The sequence below is a fragment of the Heteronotia binoei genome, chromosome 1, assembly GCF_032191835.1.
Source record: "Heteronotia binoei isolate CCM8104 ecotype False Entrance Well chromosome 1, APGP_CSIRO_Hbin_v1, whole genome shotgun sequence".
NCBI classification, from domain to species: domain Eukaryota; kingdom Metazoa; phylum Chordata; class Lepidosauria; order Squamata; family Gekkonidae; genus Heteronotia; species Heteronotia binoei.
This window is the reverse complement of record NC_083223.1, coordinates 5,563,253-5,583,661: the sequence shown is the minus strand read 5'-3', so window position 1 is coordinate 5,583,661 and position 20,409 is coordinate 5,563,253. Positions and strand designations below refer to the sequence as shown.

At 48.9% G+C, this 20,409-nt stretch overlaps 1 protein-coding gene across 3 annotated transcripts in view; it reads left to right on the top strand.

Moving 5' to 3' along the window:
- Positions 1-20,409, top strand: part of TFAP2B (transcription factor AP-2 beta) — a 97,170-nt gene that overhangs the window by 36,538 nt on the left and 40,223 nt on the right. For all 3 annotated transcript variants that reach the window (XM_060263690.1, XM_060263648.1, XM_060263761.1), the window contains exon 4: positions 14,541-14,760. In XM_060263690.1, the coding sequence (XP_060119673.1) occupies positions 14,541-14,760 (220 nt within the window). The remainder of the gene's footprint in view (positions 1-14,540; positions 14,761-20,409) is intronic.

Genomic DNA, 20,409 nt, shown 5'->3' with positions numbered 1-20,409 from the left:
ACATAAAAGGGGTATGGCCTAATATGCACAGGAGCTCCTGCTACAAAAAAGAAGCCCTGGTCTTGACTCACTCTGGGTAATCTGCCTTGACTCCTAGTGAGAAAGGCAGACTATAAATAATTTTAAAAAATGATTGAATAAATATAATATATGGGCTTTCGGAAAACATCCACCACCTAATGATTCCCACATCAGCCCTATTGATTGGTGCTAAGTTAGGAGGGAAGGACTGCTCTTCGATCACTTGGAATGTGTTTGTGGGTTTGCTTTATTTTATTTTTGTTTTGTACTTTCAACTTTCTCCCCGCTGGGGACCCTCGGTGGTTTACACCAGGGATTCCCAACCCCTGGGCCGTGGACCGGTACTGGTCCGTGGCCTGTTAGCAACCGGGCCATGAGTTGTATAATTATTTCATTTATTACAATGTAATAAAAAGAAGACGATGATGACATTAGATTTATATCCTGCCCTCCACTCCAAATCTCGGAGTGGCTTACAATCTCCTTTATCTCCCCCCACCCACAAAAGACACCCTGTGAGGTGGGTGGGGCTGAGGGGACTCTCACAGCAGCTGCCCTTTCAAGGACAGCTCTGCCTCGGAGTGGCTTACAATCTCCTTTATCTCCCCCCACCCACAAAAGACACCCTGTGAGGTGGGTGGGGCTGAGGGGACTCTCACAGCAGCTGCCCTTTCAAGGACAGCTCTGCCAGAGCTACGGCTGACCCAAGGCTATTCCAGCAGGTGCAAGTGGAGGAGCGGAGAATCCGACCCGGTTCTCCCAGATAAGAGTCTGCACACTTAAGAAGAAGAAGATGATATTCCGCCCTCCACTATAAATATCAGAGTCTCAAAGTGGCTCGCAATCTCCTTTATCTTCCTCCCCCACAACAGACACCCTGTGAGGTGAGTGGGGCTGAGAGGGCTCTCACAGCAGCTGCCCTTTCATCAAGGACAACCTCTGCCAGAGCTATGGCTGACCCAAGGCCATTCCAGCAGGGGCAAGTGGAGGAGTGGGGGAATCAAACCCGGTTCTCCCAGATAAGAGAGCTCTGGCTGACCCAAGGCCATTCCAGCAGGTGCAAGTGAAGGAGTGGGGAATCAAACCCGGTTCTCCCAGATAAGAGAGCTCTGGCTGACCCAAGGCCATTCCAGCAGGGGCAAGTGGAGGAGTGGGGAATCAAACCCGGTTCTCCCAGATAAGAGAGCTCTGGCTGACCCAAGGCCATTCCAGCAGGTGCAAGTGAAGGAGTGGGGAATCAAACCCGGTTCTCCCAGATAAGAGAGCTCTGGCTGACCCAAGGCCATTCCAGCAGCTGCAAGTGGAGGAGTGGGGAATCAAACCCGGTTCTCTCAGATAAGAGTCCGCACACTTCACCACTACGCCAAACTGGCTGTCATGAAACTGCTGCTGACCCTTCCCCATGAAGCGCTTCCTGTTTCCTGCTCAACTTTAAAGGCACACATTTCAAAACGGGACCTTTTTGCAGGTTTCTAAACTTGCCGGAGCTCTTAACTACCACACCAAGATAAAGTGCACGATTGTATCACCCCAAAACCACCACCCGCCTCCCTCCCCGCCGCCGGTCTGTGGAAAAATTGTCTTCCACAAAAATGGTCCCTGGTGCCAAAAAGGTTGGGGACCACTGGTCTACACCCTTCTCCTCTCCTCTATTTTTTTCTCCTCACAACAACCCTGTGAGGGTGCTAAGGCTGAGTGTATGACTGGCCCAGCGAACTTCCGTGGCACGAGTAGGGTTTTGAACTTGGCCCTGAAACTCTTAACCACAATACCACACTGGCTCTCAACTTTGGGATAGTGGTTTGGTGCAGTGGTTAAGTGTGTGGAGTCTTATCTGGTAGAACCGGGTTCGATTCCCCACTCCTCCACTTGCACCTGCTGATGTGACCGTGAGTCAGCTCTCAAGGCTGTTCTGCTCAAGAGCAGTTCTGGGAGAGCTCTCTCAGCCCCACCTGCCCCACAGGGTGTCTGTTGTGGGGACGTTTCCAACCTCCCCCAACGTCGCCAGTGCGATGACATCACCCGCGAGTAGGCTTCCCAATCCCCAGGTCCCAGAGGGAGATCCCCCGGTTTTACAGGTTTGCCCCGCCCCCAACCAGCTGGCCAGCAGGGGAAGCCCCTCCCCCACAGCCACCATGTACTTCTAGAGCTCCGGCAGGTTTAGAAACCTGCCATCAGGTCCCGTTTTAAAACGTGTGCTTTTTAAAGTTGAGCAGGAAACAGGAAGTGCTTCATGGGGAAGCGTCAGCAGCAGTTTCGTCAGAGCACAGAGCCTCCGTTTCTTTTGCTTTAATTTTCAGTGCAAGTTAAGTTGTGGAGGAACCAGACCCAATAAGAGGGAGGGGGCAGGGGATTCACCAGTTTGGAGGTCCTCCCCCCACTTTAGAAAGCGGGGGGGGGGGAATCTACTGGGCACTATTATTCCCTATGGAGAGCGATTCCCATAGGGAAAAATGGGGAATTGATCCACGGGTATCTGGGGCTCTGTGGGGGATGTTCTTTGAGACAGAGACACCAAATTTGCCACAGAAGTCTGGAACCAACCAGAAATGTAAAAGAGAAAATGGAAGCAGCGCATCAGTTGTAACATGACACAGAGTGAGTCCTTTTCCTGATTGTCTTGCCGCCAAATGCATTTGGCACGTCCGCACCAAACCTTAATTCCAAGAAGGTGCCTTTGATTAGGTTGTGACGCCAGCTCTGAGGGTCTGTAGGCTGTATAGAAGTCAGGAAAGTTTTGTTATAAGAGAGCGTTCAAGCAGCAGTCAGGTGCGCTCTCTTTATATACAGGGTAGTCGGTGGAAATGCTATAAAGCCACGGCCAACTTTTAAGTGACCAGGGGTAGAAATTCTAGCAGGAGCTCCTTTGCATATTAGGCCGCACACCCCTGATGTAGCCAATCCTCCGAGAGCTTACGAAAAAGAGCCTTGCAAGCTCTTGGAGGATTGGCTGCATCAGGGGTGTGCGGCCTAATATGCAAAGGAGCTCCTGCTGGAATTCCACCCCTGATCACAACACTTCAACAGTTTTGCAAGGCAAGAGATGTTCAGGCCCTGTCACTAGGCAGACTAGGCAATCGCCTAGGGCGCTGGCTGTAGGAAGCAACCACACAAGACACATGTCCTGGGAGAATTGCTCAGCTTGCAAGCCAGCAGTCTTTATTTTTATAGGATTTTGGTCTTAGATTTTGTCATCACAATCACAAGACTCGCACAAGGGACATGCAAAACATTTACCGAAATACTGAAATCTACCATGACAATTATCCAGAAATAACTTATCTCAAGGTGACAGACGTAAGAACATCTCTGTTTCCCCACATTTGAGAAAGTCCCTGCTGACCTTTGTCTGGGTAGCTAGACTCGTGATCTTCCCACCCATCTAGTGGTTGCTGGGTCAAAAAGTCATGTAACTGCTCTCTGTAACTGGGGCAGTGTTAAGTCTTTACTGCATGATGGGTAAGTGCTATGTGTTACTGATTCAGGGGTCTCTGGTCATGTTGAATGGTACCACAGCTGGCCTTCTGGGGGTGCCAAATTGGGTGCCCTCATGTGACTCGGTGATGTTATCAATGCAAGGGAGGGGGGTGCCATAAGTTAGCCTTACGTAGGGTGCTAGACAGTCTAGGGCAAGCCCTGGAGATGTTCAGAGGCTGTTTGCCATTGTCTGACTCTGCGTGGCAGCCCTGGATTTCCTTGGTGGTCTCCCTTCCAAGGACTAATCAGGGCTGACTCTGCTTAGCTTCTGATGAGATTGAGCTAGCCTGGACCTTCCAGGGGTGGCCAAACTGTGGCTCGGGGGCACATGTGGCTCTTTCACACATAATGTGCGGCTCCTAGAGGTCAAGGAGGGACTTGATGCAGGCTTACTCTCAAGTAGGTGTGTTTAGCATGGGGATCTCAGTCAGCCCTGCGAGCGCTGACCCATAAGTAGGCGACTGTTTTTTGCTGTGTGCGAAGCAGGGAAGGAGGGGGAAATAGGCGGGCTTGCCAGCTCTTCCCCTCCATCACAGAGGTTGCCTGGAGACCTAGAGCAAGGAAAGAGTGCAAGAGGTGAGCAAGCCACTGGAAGGAGCAGCAAAATTAAGAAGGGTGGTTCAGGGTTCCCCCTTAGTATCATAGCTCTTGTAGGAGCTGTATTTACTAACCTTGGTGTCAAGGCAAAGAGAGATGCATAATGAAGCAAATGGTGGTCAATGATTTATATGGTACATGTGTGTTTCCTTCTCCCACTGGTGTTGAAAAATAATTCCCTAACCTTTCCCTATGCTGGTCTTATGGGGACTGTTATTCCCAGCTTTTTTTGTCTCCTTTTAGCATGGCCGTGTTGTAAAGTGCACATGCATGCATTTTATCTTTCTGTGCAAAGAAAGTGTTAAGGGTTTTAATAAAGACATGTGCAATATTTGTTCACTTCTGGCAGCTCTCGAAATCTGATGTTTATTCTATGTGGTTCTGATGTTAAGTAGGTTTGTTCCCCCCTGACCCAGAGTCTTAGACTGAGCGTGCATGACTGTCCAGCCCAGCAGGCTTCCATGACTTCGCAGGGATTCAAACCTTGGTTCCTTGGAGTCTAATTTAACACTTTCACCACAATACCACACTGGCTCTCTCACCACACAATATACAATATGTATGAAATATTCTTGAGTTAGCCAACAGTGTTCTTCTCTGGTGAAAACCGTGTGGTATTCATTTTTTTTCTGTGGGCTCATGTTTCCTTTCCGCAAGCGACCGAGAAGTTATATTTTGATTTATTTATTTGCTTTAAAACCAAAGCGTTTCATCCCCGTTTCTTATTTTTGGCGTGAGCTGTAGCCTCTCTACTTCCGCAGGAAATTTTTCAAAGGAAGGCCTAAGGATTTGTTAGTGAAATTATCGTGTTTACACTGCGAAGGCTTCAAGCAGAAAATTAAGGGAGCAAAGGGAACCCAGCTGCAGTTCCAAGGACACAGGAGAAGGAAGGGACAAAGGGAGCACCTCTGAGCACGTGCAGAAAGGATAGCTCACTCTAGCCCAGAGGACGCCATACCTGTTTCGTGTGGAATAAACGTCAAATGTTTGAGAGCTGCAATACGTGAATGTGAGCCATGTTCCCTCTAAGCGGCAGAGTCTTGTGAGCAAAAATTCTAATTGTGAGCTACTGGCGTTAAAGTTGTGAGCTGAGGGAAAAATGGCCCCGGAGCAAGCTAATTCATGCCGTAGCTCACAACTTTAATGGCAGTTGCTCACGAAGTAGAATTTTTGCTCACAAGGCTCCACAGCTTAGGGAGAGTACCGGTTAGGACTTGGATGGAAGATTACTGAAGAAGTCCAGGTTCGAAAAACCTACAGCAGGGGTCCCCAAATGTTTTTTGCCTACAACTCCCATCAGCCCCAGCCATTGGCCATGCTGGCTGGGGCTGATGGGAGTTGTGGGCAAAAAACATCCGGAGAGCTACCGTTGGCCACCCCTGTTATATAGGATTGCCCTAAGTCGGCTGCAACGATGGCATTTTCCACCACTCACCAGAGAGCTTTACTCTTGACTGCTTGGGAGACTAGGCCACTGTTCACCTCCACTCAGTTGGGATTTAGGGAAGGCTTCCCTGGTACGGAGAGCCCCGTGGCACAGAGTAGTAAAGCTGCAGTACTGCAGTCCGAACTCTCTGCTCACGACCCGAGTTCGATCATGGAGGAAGCTGGGATCAGGTAGCCGGCTCCAGGTTGACTCAGCCTTCCATCCTTCCGAGGTCGGTAAAATGAGGACCCAGCTTGCTGTGGGTGGTGGGGGGGGGGAAGTGTAGATGACTGGGGAAGGCAATGGCAAACCACCCCGTAAAAAGTCTGCTGTGAAAACGTCGTGATGTGACGTCACCCCAGAGTCGGAAATGACTGGTGCTTGCACAAGGGATCTTTCCTTTTCCTTCCCTGGTACCTGTTGAATGTATTCGCACCTGGGACTCTCAGACACTGCCTCACTTTCTAACCAGCATGGTGAGAAAGTCAGAGCGGTGTAGCGGTTAAAAGCAGTAAAGAGCGGCGGACTCTAATCTGGAGAGACGGATTTGATTCCCCACTCCTCCTCCATATAAAGCCTGCTGGGTAACCTCGCAGTTATCTCCGAGCTCTCTCAGCCCCACCTTTCTCATATGGTGCCTGCTGTGGGGAGAGGAAGGGAAAGAGATTGTAAGCCGCTTTGAGATATTTTTTAATGGTAGAGGACAGGGCCTTTTTGTAGAAAAAGCCGAGCAGGAACTCATTGGCATATTAGGCCACACCCCCTGACCCCATGCCAGCTGGAACTGTGCTCCTGTGCATTCCTGCTCAAAAAAAGCCCTGATAGAGAAAAGTGGGGTATAAAAACCAACTCTTCAAAGCCAGTGTGAAGAAGAAGACTGCAGATTTATACCCTGCCCTTCTCTCTGAATCAGAGACTCAGAGCAGCTTACAATCTCCATTATCTTCTCCCCCCACAACAGACACCCTGTGAGGTGGGTGGGGCTGAGAGGGCTTTCACAGCAGCTGCCCTTTCAAAGACAAGTCCTGCGATAGCTATGGCTGACCCAAGGCCATTCCAGCAGGTGCAAGTGAAGGAGTGGGGAATCAATCCCGGTTCTCCCAGATAAGAGTCCACGCACTTAACCGCTACACCAGACGGGCTCTCTGTGGTGTAACGAGTGGCAGACTCTACTCTGGAGAACTGGGTTTGGTTCCCCACTCCTCCACGTACAGCCAGCTGGGTGACCTTGGACCAGTCACAGTTCCCTCAGAACTCTCTCAGCCTCACCTGCTTCACAAGAAGCCTGTTGTGGGGGAGAGGAAGGGAAAGGAGATTTTAGGTCACTCCGAGACTCCTTAAGGCAGAGAAAAGTGGGGTATAAAAACCGGCTCTTGTTCTTCTTCACATGAAGGCAGCTGGTTGACCTTGGGCCAATCACAGTTGTCTCAGAGCTCTCTCAGTCCCAACTGAACTTGTTGTGGGGAGAGGAAGGGAAGGTGATTGTCAGGGGTGGAATTCTAGCAGGAGCTCCTTTGCATATTAGGCCGCACACCCCTGATATAGCAGTCCTCCGAGAGCTTATGAAAAAGAGCCTTGTAATCTCTTGGAGGATTGGCTACATCAGGGGTGTGTGGCCTAATACGCAAAAGAGCTCCTGCTAGAATTCCAAAATATTTACCTCAACCCACTGGGACTCATGTTTGAGTTAATGCATTTTTAATTGACAGTTTCCTCCAAAAAGTGTCACAAATCATACTCTTCCAGTAGAAATGGGATTATGAGCAGAGGGGGTTTGCTATTGCCCGCCTCTGCATAGCAACCCTGGACTTCCTTGGTGGTCTCCCATCCAAGTACTATCCAGGGATGACTCTGTTTAGCTTCTGAGATCTGACTATCCTGGGCCATCTAGGTGAGGTGCTTTTGGTGCTTGGAGGGGGGAACAACAGCGGGAGGGCTTCTAGTGTCCTGGCCCCACTGGTGGACCTCCTGATGGCACCTGGTTTTTTGGCCACCACGTGACACAGAATGTTGGACTGGATGGGCCTTTGGCCTGATCCAACATGGCTTCTCTTATGTGACACAGAGTGTTGGCTGGATGGGCCATTGGCCTGATCCAACACAACTTCTCTTATGTTCTTATGTGACACAGAGTGTTGGACTGGATGGGCCATTGGCCTGATCCAACATGGCTTCTCTTATGTTCTTATGTGACACAGAGTGTTGAACTGGATGGGCTATTGGCCTGATCCAACATGGCTTCTCTTATGTGACACAGAGTGTTGGCTGGATGGGCCATTGGCCTGATCCAACACGACTTCTCTTATGTTCTTATGTGACACAGAGTGTTGGCTGGATGGGCCATTGGCCTGATCCAACACGACTTCTCTTATGTTCTTATGTGACACAGAGTGTTCGACTGGATGGGCCATTGGCCTGATCCAACACGACTTCTCTTATGTTCTTATGTGACACAGAGTGTTGAACTGGATGGGCCATTGGCCTGATCCAACATGGCTTCTCTTATGTGACACAGAGTGTTGGCTGGATGGGCCATTGGCCTGATCCAACATGGCTTCTCTTATGTTCTTATGTGACACAGAGTGTTGGACTGGAGGGGCCATTGGCCTGATCCAACATGGCTTCTGTTATGTTCTTATGTGACAGAGTGTTGGACTGGATGGGCCATTGGCCTGATCCAACATGGCTTCTCTTATGTTCTTATATGACACAGAGTGTTGGACTGGATGGGCCATTGGCCTGATCCAACATGGCTTCTCTTATGTCCTGGAGAGCCAGTTTGGTGTAGTGGTTAAGTGTGCGGACTCTTATCTGGGAGAACCAGGTTTGATTCCCCACTCCTCCACTTGCACCTGCTTGCATGGCCTTGGGTCAGCCATAGCTCTGGCAGAGGTTGTCCTTGAAAGGGCAGCTGCTGTGAGAGCCCTCTCCAGCCCCATCCACCTCACAGGGTGTCTGTTGTGGGGGAGGAAGGTAAAGGAAATTGTGAGCCGCTCTGAGACTCTTCGGAGTGGAGGGCGGGATATAAATCCAATATCTTCGTCGTCTTCTTCTTCTTATGAGGGCCCATCCAGTCTAGCTCTTGTTATCTTGTTATCTCTTTTAACTTGAATCAGGTCGAGAGAAGTATTTTGAAACTCCATAGATCTGGTTTGTTAAAGGTTACTTTTATCCAGAGTTTTTTGTTTTGGGCTCATGGAGTGATGGAGAAGTCCGGGAGACAGTCAATTGGCAACCATGGGTGGCAGGTTGACTTTCTTCTAGAGTCAGAATTCCATCCCCGTCAGATGCTTAAGTCTGCAGGTTGGTGGAAGATTTCTGTCAAAAAACAAAAACAAAACCTTCTTGTTTATATGGATGAGGGCTTTTTGTGTAGCAGGAGCTCCTTTGCATATTAGGCCACCTCCCCCCCCCCCCCCCCCGATTTAGCCAATCCTCCTGGAGCTTACAGCGGGCCATGTGCTAAGAGTCCTGTAAGAGTCTTGGAGGACTGGCTACATTAGGGGTGTGTCACATAATATGCAAAGGAGTCCCTGCTACAAAAAAAAGCTCAGTGGATGACGTTCTGGGATAGGGGTGGTCAGATGTGCTTAACATAAGAGCCACATAGAATGAAGATCAGATGCTTGAGAGCTGGAAGGAAGGTAGGAAATAGATGGGGAGGGAAGAGGGATAGAGGTGAAAAGAAAGCAACGTTAACTTCAAATGCATTCTCCAAACTGCCAGCAGGCTTGGCTTGGAGAAGCGATTTAAAGAGAGAAATGCTTTCTTGGAGTCAGGGTGATCGGGGCTTCGAGAGCCACACAATATGTGTGAAAGATCCACACGTGGCACCCAAGCCACAGTTTGGCTACCCCTGTTCTGGGACATTTGAAAAAACAAGAGACACGTTGCAAGCAGAAGTCCCACCATGCAGGCAGAAGTTTCCAGCTTCTTGTAACCATTTGGGGGGGACGTCTACAGCACACAGTGTTTTAGATTTGCCAAGCACGTGGATTTTGCACCCAGACCCTCCAGTTAGGAATAGAACGAGACTTTGCTGTCTGACATTCTATTACTACCTGCGGGCCATGAGTGCAGAACCCAAGTTTCTCCCCCTTCTCATTGGGGAATAACACATTCTGGAATTTGAAGATCTCTATCTATCGAAAGGTTAAAAGAAAGGTTGCCGTGCTCTCAAGGAAACAGTAATTGTGGTAGCAACTGTCAGCTCTTATTAACTCCTGCATAAAATAACCTTAAGTATGGTTTGTTATCAATTACTGGCAGCAAATGAAACAACTGGGAGGAAAAGGCAGCAGAGCTTAGTATAAATTAAGGAGGTTGGTTGATTGATCAGAACTCCCGTTGTAAATCATAAGTTACGCGTCCACCGAGGAGCTATTTAAGTTCACTTGTAAACACAATTCACGATGCGGGGAAATTGCTTCCCTTTCCCCCCGCCGCCAACCGAAGCCGAGCGAGTAAATTTATTTGAATTCCCTTCAATGGAGCCTCGTTATTTTAACTATCAGAGAGGATCTTTGAAGGTTCTTGAACTGCGTTCGGCTTCGCCGTCCGAGACACGCTGGGGTCAAAACAAGCCGACTGTGTTTTGTTATCCGGCTTCAATTGTCAAAGAATTCTTTCATTGGTTCGGAGGTGGAATATCTTTTTTTATTATTATTATTTTTAAAGCCCTCTTTTACTGTATGTCAAGCCAGCAAAAAAAAGAGAGCAAAGCTACCCAACTGCTGAATTGCCAGAGGTGGAATTGCATAGAAATGAATACTAAAAATAATTCTAACAAGCGGGGGGGGGGGGGGGGGGGAGGGGGGCGTCATTTTTGTAGAAAAAGAGGTGCTGGAGCTCATTAGCACCACTCATTTGCATATGCCACCCCCCCTGACATTGCCGGAAGATGGACTCAGTTATATCAGCTCAGCAGCTACCTTAAAATGCTTTTTGATTTATAATTGTCCTAATAAACCCTTACTCCAATCATACTTTTGAAATGACTCTTTCCTAAGTGGCCACAGTGGCCTGAGGAAGGTGTCTGTCAGTCCGCTTGATATGTTTTGGTTATTTCCTCATGTTTTGTGGGGGAAAATATTAGAAAGTTTGTCAAATCAACAAAATTCAGCAAAGGTCAACAAAATTCTCACAGGGGGTTTGAACAATGGAGCCCGGAAGCCAGGTGCTGGAGAAGGGGGGGCCAAATTGAGTATGGAGTCCATTCTATTGGCCCATAAGATAGAATGGACCCATAAGGGGACATCATTTTTTAATTTTATTTATTTATTTATTTATTTATATTAAGATTTATACCCCGCCCTTCTCACCTAGGTGTCTCAGGGCGGCTTACAACACAATAATTAAAACAATTTCAGTTTAAACAATTAAAATACCATTAAACCATAATTTAGTAAAAACAAGATAGAGTAAAAACCGGCGGCCTATAGATACATTTTTTCATCCAGGATATTTTACATTGTCAGTTAATATCATAGGCCTGCCGGAAGAGGACTGTCTTACAGGCCCTGCGGAATTGCCCTAGATCCCGCAGGGCCCGCACCTCTTCCGGCAGCTGGTTCCACCAATAAGGTGCCATTATTGAGTAGGCCCGATCCCTGGTGGATTTTAGGCGGGCCTCCTTTGGCCCGGGGACTACCAACAGGTTTTGTGAACCTGAACGTAGTACTCTCTGGGGAACGTGTGGGAATTTTGCACCCCCTCAAAAAACATGTAGACCCGGTCCTGCCAGAAGCAAGTATTGGGGTGGGGGTGGGGGTAAGAAAGAAAGAGCACAATAAAATGTAGAGGTTCCGGGGCTCTGCTCCTGTGTGCTCCTGCCTGAAATGAGGCCTGAGAAGAAGTATCAGCTTTTTTTGAGCAGGGACGCATAGGAACGCAGATCTGTCTGGCTTGGTGTCAGGGTGTGTGGCCTAATAGGCAAAGGAGTTCCTGCTGGGCTTTTTCTTTTAAAAAGCCCCGTGTGAAACAATAGTGATACTAGGAGGTGTGGCCTAATATGCAAATAAGTTCCTGCTGGGCTTTTCCTACAAAAATCCTGTGCGAAACCATGGCGATGTCAGGGGGTGTGGCCTAAGATGCAAATGAGCTCCTGCTGGGCTTTTTCCTATCGAAAAGCCCCGTGTGAAACAGTTGTGACATCAGGGGGTGTGGCCAAGATGCAAATGAGTCCCTGCTGGGCTTTTCTATCAAAAAGCCCTGTGTAAAACAATGGTGATGCCAGGGTGTGTGTGTGAGACCTAATATGCAAATGAGTTCCTGCTGGGCTTTTCTATCAAAAAGCCCTGTGTGAAACAATAGTGATACTAGGAGGTGTAGCCTAATATGCAAATGAGTTCCTGCTGGGCTTTTCCTACAAAAAACCCGGTGCGAAACCATGGCGATGTCAGGGGGTGTGGCCTAAGATCCAAATGAGCTCCTGCTGGGCTTTTTCCTATCGAAAAGCCCCGTGTGAAACAGTTGTGACATCAGGGGGTGTGGCCAAGATGCAAATGAGTCCCTGCTGGGCTTTTCTATCAAAAAGCCCTGTGTAAAACAATGGTGATGCCAGGGTGTGTGTGTGAGACCTAATATGCAAATGAGTTCCTGCTGGGCTTTTCTATCAAAAAGCCCTGTGTGAAACAATAGTGATACTAGGAGGTGTAGCCTAATATGCAAATGAGTTCCTGCTGGGCTTTTCCTACAAAAAACCCGGTGCGAAACCATGGCGATGTCAGGGGGTGTGGCCTAAGATCCAAATGAGCTCCTGCTGGGCTTTTTCCTATCGAAAAGCCCCGTGTGAAACAGTTGTGACATCAGGGGGTGTGGCCAAGATGCAAATGAGTCCCTGCTGGGCTTTTCTATCAAAAAGCCCTGTGTAAAACAATGGTGATGCCAGGGGGTGTGTGTGTGAGACCTAATATGCAAACGAGTTCCTGCTGGGCTTTTTCTATTAAAAAAAAGCCCTGACAAGTATTACAGTATTCTCAGTGTGACCTGGCTGACACAGGCTGGCCTAATCTTATCAGGTTTCAGAAGCCATGTCGGGTTGGAGGTGATCAGTACTTGGATGGGAGACGGTCAAGGTAGCCCAGGGTCACAACGCAGAGGTAGGCAATGGCAATATCATATCTTGTTACGTAGACGTTAAAGGAACTCTGCCAGAAGGCGAATTTATATCAGCAGTTGTGAAGTCCTCCAGCCCAGGTTAACAGGAGCTGGGAGTTTCCCCTTTAAAAGACTATAACCCCCCATCTGCTGTGGGAGGCGGACCTTTTGGGATACTTTTGAAAGTTAGATCCATACGTTATATATTAAGGGCTAACTCACAAGCGGCAGTGCGCCTACGTTTTTGGGACCCTGAAGCTTGAACTGTTCTGGGCAGGGCTTTTTTGTAGCAGGAACTCCTTTGCATATTAGGCCACAAACCCCCTGATGTAGCCAATCCTCCTGGAGCTTACAGTAGGCCTTGTAGCTAGAGCCCTGTAAGCTCTTGGAGGATTGGCTACAGCAGGAGGGTGTGACCTAATAGGCAAAGGAGCTCCTGCTACAAAAAACAAGCCCTGCTTATGGAGTTTCCTTCTCAAGCAGCAACAATAGGGTAGCATCCAACAAGGTCCGAAGAGCTTTGCTGCCCTTGCAAAAATCTCGAAGCTCAAATGGTGGCGAACGGGGTGGCAGGGTGGAGCCAACAAAGGATCAGTGAGCCCATAAAGCTGGGGGGTCTGGATGCAGCAAGCCCACAAGAAAAGTCTGAAATGGGACCAAGTACAGGGACATTTTGTGGTCCTATGAAATGGGTATTAGAGCCTATTCTAAGGTCAGTATTAAGTACTGTAACCAGGGGTGGAATTGTAGCAGGAGCTCCTTTGCATATTAGGCCACACACCCCTGATGTAGCCAGTCCTCCAAGAGCTTACAAGGCTCTTTTGTGCAATCTCTTAAAGGATTGGCTACATCAGGGGTGTGCGGCCTAATATGCAAAGGAGCTCCTGCTAGATTTCCACCCCTGACTGTAACCCATTGACTTATGATTCTGTCACTAAAACAGCCTTATTTCAATAACAAACAACATCGATTTTGTTGAAAAACTCACTTGTTGAGGGGCCCATGAAGCTCAAGCTTTATTAGTTTCATTGTCAATCCGCCCCTGCTCACCGGAGCATATCATGTGTGTGCTTGATACATATGTAAGTGCCGTCAAGTCGCAGCCAACTTACAGTGACCCCAGCAAGGGACTTTTAAAGGAAGTGAGAAGCAGAAGTGGTTTGCCACGGCCTTCCTCTGCAGAGCCTTGCTTGGTGGCCTTCCATCCCAGTGTCGGCTTAATTTCTGATCCTGATCTGCCTTTCGGCAAATGAGCTCCAACTTTTGCTTGGTGGCTTTGATCTAACCATCACAGCTTCAGTTTTGAAATTTCTTCTGGGAGTGTTTAGATTTCAGAGACCAAGAGGAGGATTCTAAGAAAATGGGCAATAATGTTTTATGTTGTGCGCTTTGCCGATTCTAAACGTCTGTTTTGTAAATTCTGTCAAATCTATAATACTAATGGATTTTGTATTTCATTGCCATTTGCTTATGACCAAATGGTTTGTGAGCAATATAAATATATATATATATATATGATGAATTCCCTCTCAGACATGGCAGCTCGCTGGGTGACCTTGTGACAGTCCCAATCTCTCAACCTCACTTCCCTCAGGATTGCTGTGAGGATAAGATGAAAAGAAAAGAGAATGACGTCAGCCGATTTGGGTCCCTCCCCCTTGAGGATCCGGGCGGACTGTAAACGGGTCTCTTTTTTCTAGCAGGAGCTCCTCTGCATATTAGGCCACGCCCCCCTGATGTAGCCAATCCTCCTGGAGCTGACAGTAGACTCTCTAAACTCTTGGAGAATTGGCTACATCAGGGGGGGCGTGGCCTAATCTGTAGAGAAGCTCCTGCTAGAAAAAGCTCCTGGCTGTAAACAAAGTTAATCAAAGAGCACAAAGAGTCACCTTCTCTCTTCTGCCCTTCTCTGTCTCTCCAGTTCCGGTTCCTCCAAAATCTGTCACTTCCCTGATGATGAACAAAGATGGCTTCCTAGGCGGCATGTCGGTGAACACGGGCGAAGTCTTCTGCTCGGTCCCTGGACGCCTCTCCTTGCTCAGTTCGACTTCCAAGTACAAAGTGACTGTGGGTGAAGTACAACGGCGCCTCTCTCCTCCCGAATGTTTGAACGCCTCCCTCCTCGGGGGCGTGCTTAGAAGGTGAGGCTCAAAGAAGCATGCGTTTTATGGATAGTTGGGGCCTTTTTTTGAAGCAGGAATCCCTTTGCACACACATCCCTGATGTATCCAATCCTTCTGGAGTTTATAGGGCTGGATTAACAATTAGGCCAAGTAGGCACTGGCCTATAGGCCCCCACACCATTAGGGGCCCCGGGATGGCTTTTCCCTTGGTTTCCCCCCTGCTTGCAGCCTTCCCAACCTGCACGTGCAGCCAGCAACTGAGCTGCTCTTTGCCCGACTTGCCTGGTGTGGCTGCTGCTGGCGTTGTCGCCAAGTTTGCCTCTCTCTGCCTCTCCCCCGCAGCTTAGAAAAAGGGACTTTTAAGAAGGTGGCTGCAGCGGGGGACACGGGCGGTGGGACAGGCACTCCGACTCTGAGATAATTTGCAAGGGACCCCCCCCCCCCAAGATTTCGACTGCCTCAGGGCCTCCACGGGGTATAATCCGGCACTGTTACGGGGCTCTTAGTACAGGGCCTACTGTAAGCTCCAGGAGGATTGGCTACATCAAGAATGTGCGGCCTAATATACAAAGGCGTTCCTGCTACAAAAAAAGCCCTGCTCATCCATATAGACAGGAAGGTTTTGTTTTTTTTTGTTTTTTGACAGAAATCTTCCACTGACCTGCAGACTTCAGCATCTGCGGTTAGTATCTATTGGCGGTTTTGATAAACATGCTCAGAATCTTGTAACTGTTTATAGTGTTCATATCTATGAACTAACGCATTGAGAGATGCAGTGGGTGGTAATTGGTGTTGCCAGCCTCCAGGTGGGACCTGGAGGGCTCCAGGAAATACAACTGATCTCTTCTACATGAACGCTTATACGCTGAGCTGCTTTATACTGGACCAGACCTTTGTCCATCAAAACAAAGCCGTAGACAAGTGGCACCTTTAAGACCAACTAAGTTCAATTCAGAATGTCAGCTTTCGTATGCTCTTAAGCAGGCTTCATCCGACAAAATGGAAATAGAAGCAGCGATTCTTAAGAAGTGGGCAGTGTAGAATCAGTGTAGGGAGCCGGTTTGGTGTGGAGAGCCGGTTTGGTGTAGTGGTTAAGTGCGCGGACACTTATCTGGGAGAACCGGGTTTGATTCCCCACTCCTCCCCTTGCACCTGCTGGAATAGCCTTGGGTCAGCCATAGCTCTGGCAGAGGTTGTCCTTGAAAGGGCAGCTGCTGTGAGAGCCCTCTCCAGCCCCACCCACCTCACAGGGTGTCTGTTGTGGGGGAGGAAGGGAAAGGAGATTGTGAGCCGCTCTGAGCCTCTTCGGAGTGGAGGGCGGGATATAAATCCAATATCTTCTTCTTCAATCTCTTCTACACTGCCCACATATTAATAATTGCTGCTTGCCATTCCCATTTTGTCTGATGAAGTCTGCTTAAGAGCATACGAAAGCTGACATTCTGAATACAACTTAGTTGGTCTTAACGGCGCACTTGTCTACTGCTTTGTTCTATTGCTTCAGACCGACATGGCTGCCTACTCGGATCTTTGTCCATCAAAGTCAGTCTGGTCTATTCAGACTGGCAGTAGCTGTTCAGGCTCCGGCGGAGATCTTTCACATCACCTGCTGTCTGGATCTTTTTTAACCGGAGTTGCCAGGGATTGAACCTGGGACCTTTTGCATGCCAAGCAGAGGCTCTTCCACTGAGCTACAGCCACACTTCCTGGGTCTCCAGGGTCTCAGGTGGAGGTCTTTCCCATCAGATCTACCAGGTCCTTTTAACTGGCGATACCGGGGATTGAACCTGTGAAGTTCTGCATGCCCAAATGGAGGCTCCTCCACTGACCTACAGCCCCACTTCCTGTCTCTCCAAGGTCTCAGGCTGAGGTCTTTCCCATCCCCTCCTGCCTGGTCCTTTTGAGTGGAGATGCCGAGGATTGAACCAGGGACCTTCTGCATGCCAAGCAGAGGCTCTTCCACTGAGCTACAGCCCCACTTCCTGGCTCTCCAAGGTCTCAGGCTGAGGTCTTTCCCATCCCCTCCTGCCTGGTCCTTTTAACTGGAGATGCCGGGGATCAAACCTGGGATCTTCTGCGTGCCAAGCAGATGCTCTGCCACTGAGCTACAGCCTCTCCCCAATTTACTTTGGCGATCCACTTTTTTTTTTTTTTTTAAAAAAAGAGCATTATACAGATCAAGAAAACTACACAAACACAAAACCCCCCCCCACAACACTTTGCCAGACTTTGTGACCCACTTTTGGGTCGGGACCCATACTTTGGAAAATGTTGGGATAAGTGGGTGCAGGAGCAATGAATGGAGTCTGGCAATGCTTGGACTGAAACATTCCAGTGGCAGTTGGGGGGGGCATTTCTCAGTGCATCACTTGCAAGTTGGAGTTTTCGTACTCCCCTTATCTATCCTTAAAGAGCCCCGTGGTGCAGAGTGTTAAAGCTGCAGTACTGCAGTCCTAAGCTCTGCTCACGACCTGAGTTTGATCCCCGGCAGAAGCTGGGTTTTCAAGTAGCTGGCTTGAGGTTGACTCAGCCTTCCGTCCTTAGCCGGACACACGCATTTAGCTTTAACACATTAATCTTTACTTGTCTAGTGAGGGGAAAGGGTAACTTGGAGTTCTACAAAACAAGAAAAGAATTTTACATCCGATCGGACTTTTCCAACTTACATATTTACCGTTTTCGCACACAGCTTACCTCGCAGTCACAATCCTGTCTGTCGGATTTCCCACCATCTGCGCCGGAGTTTCAGGAAGTGCCACGGCTTTTGCATAGCAAACGTAAACTGGGTTTTAGCAGTTTACGTTTGCTACGCAAAAGCTGCGGCACTTCCTGTAACTTCCGCGCAGATGGTGGGAAATCTGACCAGACGCTGTGGAGGGAACAGGATTGTGACTGCGAGGTAAGCTGTGTGCGAAAATGGTCATTGACTCTCTAAGGTCTAAAAAGCAACTGCATGGAGATCTGAGGACTTAAACAAAGGGTCATAAATTGTAACCTAATGCTTTCTCTTCAGACCATCCCCAAATCTATTGATTACCCAATTAGGGCTTTCCCTTACAGGTTACTATCAGTGTTCTTTCTAAGCTGTAGAGACTTGTGAGCAAAAACTGAACTTTGTGAGCTACTGGCATTAAAATTACGAGGTACTGCATAAATTAGTTTGCTCTGGGACCATCTTTCCTGAGCTCAGACAAAAATGTGTGAGTTGGAGGCTAAAAAACTGTGAGCTAGCTCACACTAACTCAGCTTAGAGGGAACACTAGTTACTATGCATATTGACATGTAGCTTCTGGCGGGAGATATGTGCAGGCTAACTCATTGGTTCAAGTACTGACAAGCTAAGAATGCATAAGCAAACAATTAATTAACTCATGACTCCAGGAAGTCCCGTGGTGCTAGGGTTGCCAAGTCCAATTCAAGAACTATCTGGGGACTTTGGGGGTGGAGTCAGGAGACTTTGGGGGTGGAGCCAGGAGACATTGGGGGCGGATCCAGGAACAAGGGTGTGACAAGCATAATTGAACTCCAAGGGAGCTCTGGCCATCACATTTAAAGGGACAGCACACCTTTTTAAATGTCTTCCTTCCATAGGATATAATGAAGAATAGGGGCACCTTCTTTTGGGGCTCATAGAATTGAACCCCCTGGTCCAATCACTTTGAAACCTGGGGGGTACTTTGGGGAGAGGCACTAGATACTATACTGAAAATTTGGTGCCTCTACCTCAAAAAACAGTTTCCCCAGAGCCCTGAAACCTCCAGATCAATTCCCCATTGAAAATCGATCTCCACATAGGGAATAATGAAGTGCTCAGCAGATGTTCCCCCCACCCCGTTTCTGGCAACTCTGAAGCGAAGGATTGGCCTCTCTACTCATGAGTTGCTGCCAACTTCTTCAAAGTAACACAAACACACCATCCCAAGAGGAAGCTTTTCAATCGGAGACTGAAGCCTCCGGAGGGGGAAAGTCACATGGTCCTCTGGGGGCAGGGCTTTCCCCCACCGGCCAGCTTACTGGGGGCAGGAAGTAGCCTGGGAAAGCAGAAGAACCCCAGCTGGGACCTGGGGATTGGCAAGCCTACATGGCGCAGAGTGTTAAAGCTGCACTACTACAGTCCTAAGCTCTGCTCACGACCTGAGTTCGATCCGTGGCGGTAGCTGGGTTTTCAGGTAGCCAGCTCGAGATTGACTCAGCCTTCCATCCTTCCGAGGTTAGTAAAATGAGTCCCTAACTTGCTGGGGGGAAAGTGTAGATGACTGGGGAAGGCAAGGGCAACCCACCCCATAAAAAGTCTGCCGTGAAAATGTTGTGAAAGCAACATCACCCCAGAGTCGGAAATGACTGGTGCTTGCACAGGGGACCTTTCCTTCCCTATCTTTCCTTACGTGTGGTGAAGAGGAACTGGACAGAGTGATTTCCCTCCCCCCACATCCTGTCCCATAATATTGCTCCTTGGAGTTTCCATTTGCGACAGAATGCTCTTTTAGCAGAATGAAGAGGAAAAAAAAAGTAGGATGCTAGGGTTGCCAGGTCCAATTCAAGAAATATTTGGGGACTTTAGGGGTGGAGCCAGGTGACTTTGGGGGTGGAGCCAGGAACAAGATTGTGACAAGCATAATTGAACTCCAAAGAGAGTTCTGGCCATCAGATTTAAAGGGACCACACACTTTTTAAATGCCTTCCCTCCACTGGAAATAATGAAGGATAAGAGCACCTTATTTTGGGGCTCATAGAATTGGACCCCCTGGTCCAATCCTTTTGAAACTTGGAGGGTGTTTTGGGAAGAGGCACTGAATGCTATGCTGAAAATCAGGTGCCTCTACCTCAAAAAACGGAGGCCCCCAGAGCCCTAGATACCCCTGGATCAATTCTCGATACCCTATGGGAATTGGTCTCCACAGGAAATAATGGAGTGCCCAGCAGATATTTCCCTCCCCCCTCGCTTTCTGAGGACCCTGACGCGGGGGAGGGCCTCCAAACCAGAGGATCCCCTGTCCCCACCTGGGAATTGGCAACCCTAAAGGCTCAGTGGACTCTATGGAGTGGACTCTATGGCCTTCTATTACATTGAAGTCCCTTCCCCCCACCCCAAACCGAGCCCTTCTCAAGGCTCCACTCCCCAAATTTCCAGGTATTTCCCAATTCCTTGTGCAGGTGTCCCCAACCACTGGTCTGCGAACCAGTACCAGTCCATGAGCAGCTAGCAACCGAGCAGCGGAGTGAGGCAGAAGCGCCGCATCACCCCTGCTTGCCCAGGATCCGGGCAGATGAACGAGGCAGGGAGGCAGCCTCAGAGCGAGGCAGAGCAGCTCCACCAGCCCTTCTGCCTGCCTGAGACCCGATCAGCTGATTGGCAGGGCTTTAAATGGGAGGGGGAGGCAGATTGGCCTTCTGCCGCTTGGCCACCTAGTGGGAAGTCAGCAGAAACAGCCCCGGTCTCTCTCCCCCCCATTTAAAGACCCCGATGGGGCACGGGTGGGGGGCAACCTGGGGCAGCAAAAACCCCAGAGTCACCCATCCCCCACTGGTCCATGGGAATATTGTATTCTGTGAAACCGGTTCCCTGGTGCCAAAAAGGTTGGTAGCCACTGCCCTAGTGTACACTGATGTATAAGTTGATGAGGTTTTGGTCCTGTGCTATTTAAATTGATTCATAAGCAGATGATC